Below are 5,543 nucleotides of genomic sequence, written 5' to 3' on the forward strand. Positions count from 1 at the left end.
GTGACTTTCCAGGAAAAAATACGACAAAAAACAAGAGCAAAAATTTGTTGTTAGTCCTCTTCATTTTTGGTAGTATACGAAGACTTGCCAAAAGTCTTGAAACTGTTTTAAATATTGTCATTAATTGGAATCGATCAGATATTGAGTGGAAAAGAGAAAGTGTTCACTGATCACAACTTCACATCAAGAGTTATCTTGTTGTTCAATTATAAACAAAAATTTATTACAGTTTACACGTGAGAGAGAATTTGAAGATAGAAATATATAAATAAATTTATGTTTTTGCGCGTGAATCTATAGCAATAAGATTTGGAAAAATTTTAAATGGATATGCAACTGAGAATTGGTCTTCCTCGCTTTAAAATAAGGAAACATGTAAATAAAATATTTTGAAAGAGTCCTAAAATTAACTGTTTATTAATTTAGAAAATTTATGGACTTACAACACAACCACTGAAGTTGATTCAACGTTTCTTATCCTTATCTGCCGGCTATACACATTAAATTATGACAAAATAAACTTGTGATAAATAGAAATAAAAGATCAAGTAATATGAAAAACGTATAGATCTTATATTGAATTTTTAAAAGATAAAATTTTAGAATTTATATATTTCAATAGATGAATTTTTAATTTAGAATCTATTTTAACTTTTAAATGTATTGGCTTTTTACTTCCAAAAAAAAAAAAAAGTTTTCTTTTACTTTTCGAGCCTTCAGTGACTCGTCAATTGAACCAATGACCCACAGATTGAATTAGTAACCCGCTAATCCGATGCTCTGACTGGATCAATGGTCAAGCTTGGTCCAATAACTATGATTTTATGAAATTAGATATTTTGTCCAGCTTGACTATGTTACTAAAAGTTTGCAAGTGTTACGACAACTTGGACAATTATGTCACTAATACTAAAATGTGCAATTATATTGAGACAACAGATTAAGGACCAAATGATAATTTTTCATCTAAATGAGATGGAGAGAGTGGCGGGGTACCAAAGAAGAATGATGAGGAAGTTGAAAGGCAGCATAAAGCCGAAAGCTTAAACCGGAAAAACTGGAAAGATTTGATTTTTTATTATTTTATTATTTTTTATTTTATTTTTATAACATATGCAGGCAGCACACGCATGTATTACTGTTTATTAATATGAAAATCATACCATACACCACACACATTAAACTCATTCTCGCATATATAATGCATGCTCTTGTCTTGAAATATGAAAACCAAAATCCCACTCCTTCACTTTAATGCAATGCCTCAGTTTTGATCAACTTTCATTTCTACACTTGTTTTGTTGAGAGTGTTCTTTAATTGCTTTACTTTCTTTGTGTTGTGTTGCCATTAAAATGGGTGCAAGTTGCTCCAAATTTTCATTCTGCTGGTGGCACTCTAACCTCAAGCCCTCTGCTCTTCAGTCCTCTGATCTGGGTAGGGACATTTAAGTATCATGTTATATTTGGAGAGATTTTTGTATCATTAACTTAAATTATTGGGTTTTGTGTAAATTGGTTACAGAAAATGCGGAGAAAAATGAATTGCCATGCTTCAGAGAGTTCAGCTGGGAGGAGCTGAAATCTGCTACAAATGATTTTTCTTCTGAAAACATTGTTTCAGAGCATGGAGAGAAGGCTCCCAATGTAGTTTACAAAGGATTGCTTGAAAATTATCAGTTGATTGCTGTTAAGCGCTTCAATAAGTCCGCTTGGCCTGATTCTCGCCAATTCCTTGTTAGTATTTACTCTTTTCTATTAATCAGGAGATCAACATCAGTTTCTTAGTTTGAATTTGAGTTTTTATGTTACTTTTTTTGGTGTGTTATTATAGGAGGAGGCTAAGGCAGTGGGTAACCTGAGAAGTGAGCGACTGGCAAATCTGATAGGATGTTGCTATGAGGAAGAGGAGAGATTGCTGGTGGCAGAGTTTATGCCTAACGAAACTCTAGCAAAACATTTATTTCATTGTGAGTTTTGTACATATCACTATTACCGTTTTACTGCATTTTACATTGCATCTCGATCATGGATATTTTCCAAATAAACCATACTGTATAGGTAGTGGTCCTAGTGGAAATTCATGTGCTTACTTTGTTTACTTTCTTATTGCATTCTTTCTTTAGAAAGGGATTAAGGCTTAATCCCTAAAACAAAATAATGGCAAAATTTCATCTTGTATACATATGTATTGATTCTGAGACCTGATTTGCATTTGTGATGTGTTCTTGGAGATACGAAAACTTGTCGTGCTTTCTAGGCCAAATTGATTTTGTATGGATAGTGTTCTAATATATTTTAGTGGTTGTATTGGTATAGGGGAGAAGCAGCCCATGAAATGGGCAATGAGGTTGAGGGTGGCTTTGTATTTAGCACAAGCTCTGGAGTACTGCAGTAGCCGAGGACGGGCATTGTACCATGATCTTAATGCTTACAGAGTCTTGTTTGATAAGGTGAAATGTGCTCTATATAAGTTTGCATTTTCCTTCCAAAACTGAATGTTTTGTGGTCTTATGTTCATTTACTGGTCTACAGGATGGGAATCCTCGGCTCTCTTGCTTTGGCCTGATGAAGAATAGTCGAGATGGCAAAAGTTACAGTACAAACTTAGCTTTCACTCCTCCAGAGTACTTGAGAACTGGTATATAATTGTGTTTTCTCTATGATCTCGTAATATTGCCATATGTAGCTCCCAATACACGCGATGTTGGATATCGAGGTTAAGAAGGTGCTTGAAAAATTGCACATGTAATTTGCATACATGTGCTATCTCGCCAATTAGTGTTCTTCTTGAACTACTGTATTAAGTTATGCAATAAACTACTTGTACAAATATGAAACGATATTATCTATGCAGTTATTTAAGTTTAACTTTTGGTAATTTGTCTCCAATTTTTGGCAGGAAGAGTGACTCCAGAAAGTGTAGTTTACAGCTTTGGAACTATGCTGCTAGATCTTCTAAGTGGCAAGCATATACCCCCAAGCCATGTAAGTTCGCAATTCATTAAAAAGACTGATTTGTTTAAGAAATAACTACCGAATCCCTGAAATTTACCCCGCTGCTAGCATGTGCTTCTTTTTCAATTCTTTGTGTTAATTCACTAAACGTTAACTGTTATCACTCTAACAGCCCGCTATGATAACCTTAGAAATGAACTAAAATCTTACACTGAAACTCTTTCTGGGATAAAAATATTTAAAGTTTAAGCCTTTTGCGTTCACTCAATGATGAACTACATCATATTTGAACTTGGTGTTGCTTTTGTTCTTACAATACTATTGTTCTCAACTGACAAAAATTGGTTTGTGCAACTTAAAATTTATCTTGCATCTTCTGGTTTTTGCTGATGAGAGATACAATCTGTCCACTCGACACTATTAAAAGTTTTCTTCTCATTACATTATGTTTATTAATAATTTGTAAGTCTGCTTGGTTAACCTTAATTTTTATTAGTTCGTTCCACAAATGAATTGTTCTGTTAGTCTTTGGGAGGATCTAAATTCGAGCTGTGCCTCTCGGTCTCTTTCAGGCACTCGATCTTATTCGCGGCAAAAATTTTCCGATGCTCGTGGATTCTTGTCTGGAGGGTCATTTTTCAAATGATGACGGAACTGAGTTGGTGCGATTAGCTACCCGTTGTTTGCAATATGAAGCACGAGACAGGCCAAATGCTAAGATTCTTGTCACTTCTCTTGTGTCTATTCAGAAAGAAACTGAGGTATGAATAAATCATGGACATCACTCTCTTGAAGCTCTAGTGCCTGCAAATTATGGAGAAATTAATGAATAGCATCCTCCCTAATGAGGTTTTATAATGTGGGTCGGAGAATAAGTATTTTTCTTATTGATGCGACGATCAGGTTCCATCTCATGTTTTACTGGGCATTTCACATGGAAATGCCAACTTGACGCCACAATTATTGTTGACGCCCATGGGTGAAGCATGCCAGAGAATGGATCTTACTGCCATACATGAATTTCTTGAAAATGCTGGGTACAAGGATGACGAAGGAATTGAAAATGAGGTATGCATCTTCCTCTTCTAGATCCATGGCAATCTCAGGAACCCTTTTTCTGATCTTACAAAGTTATTTTTCGGCCTTATTTTTCCATGCCTTTCTGAGGCTACTCCTGGAACACGTCTGGTGGAGATGGAGTAGGCCTATCCTATAGGATAAATGATTAATATTAGGGGTTCGAATCTCTGTGCGGGACAACCATAAAAAGATGAGAGTAAAGTTTTCCTCTCGAGTAGGAAATCCATGATCAGAAGAGCGGACCAAGAGCTAGGGGACGGGCTGTATCATTTTGAAGCTTCAGAGGATGTCCATTTATGGAAGATATTTCCACCTACAGAATTAAAAATTTATTGGCCTTTAGCTAGAATTTAGGGTGTGTTCTGAGCAGATATTATTTGTATCAGTTCTCAAAAGTGTGAGATAATTCTCGAGTTCCTGCTTCTACTTTGCTCAGTGGTAAACTCAAAGTTTCATCAACAATCAAGTTTTTGAATTATATCTTCTTGCAGCTATCTTTTCAAATGTGGACAAATCAGATGCAGGAGACCTTGAATTACAAGAAGCAAGGGGATGCTGCTTTTCTAGCCAAGGATTTCATAACTGCGATTGATCGCTACACACAGGTCTGTCCTCTATCTACATTTCCCATTAGTAACCTGTTACCTGTCCATTCGAGTCAATCCGCGATTGGTAAAAGATAAGTGTATAGTATAATAAAGTCATGTTCCAATACTTTGTTCAATCATGCTACATTGACCACCTTCTTGACAGATATATTGACATAATGCCACGTGTCATTCTATCATTGGACTATTTTAAACTCAATAATCATTTCCATCCACCTACTCACCTGTCAAAGAGGATGTCAAAAGTCCTTTGGCAAAGTAGATTAATTCTACTTCATTTCATTCGAAGAACTTTTACGTGATTGTAGAAAAGGGTCTAACGATTGTTGTTTTTTGTGTAGTTCATCGATGGTGGGACTATGGTATCGCCGACTGTCTATGCTCGTCGCTGCTTATCTTATTTGATGAGCGAGATGCCTAATGAAGCTCTAGCAGATGCTATGCAAGCACTGGTGGTAACATCGGATTGGCCTACTGCTTTTTACCTTCAAGCAGCTTCCCTCTCTGCTCTTGGGATGGAAAATGATGCCCAGCAATCACTCAATGAAGCCACAAACTTGGAAGCTAATAGTAACAAAGATTCATAATCTGATATATTATGTGTTTAGCCTTTTCTGAACTTCCCATGTCAATCATCAAAGGATTATTTATAACTGATTGTCATTTTTCACCTTATTCTTCATCTCTCTCTGTGTTTTATTTCTTGTTTTCTCCATCCAGATCTCTTCCAAGTGCATAAAATTTGTCACGAGGAATAATTTTTTTTTGGGCACTATACAAAACATGCAAAGCTTTGTGATGGTAAAAGCAGTGTAATAAGAGAAACCAGGCCAATGCACACTTCACTAGAATTGAGGTGTAAGGTCTGCACTACCCTCCTTTTAGGTGTTTCTCGTGGAT

General features: G+C 35.8%; 1 protein-coding gene across 1 annotated transcript; it reads left to right on the forward strand.

Annotated features, from left to right (window-relative positions):
- The first annotated feature begins 1,073 nt into the window (after positions 1 to 1,073).
- Positions 1,074 to 5,327, forward strand: LOC111365232 (probable serine/threonine-protein kinase BSK3). Its single transcript, XM_022985647.1, has 10 exons — positions 1,074 to 1,435; positions 1,523 to 1,734; positions 1,832 to 1,967; positions 2,317 to 2,450; positions 2,533 to 2,638; positions 2,900 to 2,985; positions 3,528 to 3,716; positions 3,859 to 4,023; positions 4,527 to 4,640; positions 4,985 to 5,327. Exons 1-10 carry the CDS (start codon positions 1,354 to 1,356, stop codon positions 5,228 to 5,230), a joined length of 1,470 nt encoding a protein of 489 aa, XP_022841415.1. The 5' UTR covers positions 1,074 to 1,353; the 3' UTR covers positions 5,231 to 5,327.
- The last annotated feature ends 216 nt before the right edge of the window (positions 5,328 to 5,543 follow it).

This window comes from Olea europaea, chromosome 17, assembly GCF_002742605.1.
Source record: "Olea europaea var. sylvestris chromosome 17, O_europaea_v1, whole genome shotgun sequence".
Classification (NCBI taxonomy): Eukaryota; Viridiplantae; Streptophyta; class Magnoliopsida; order Lamiales; family Oleaceae; genus Olea; species Olea europaea.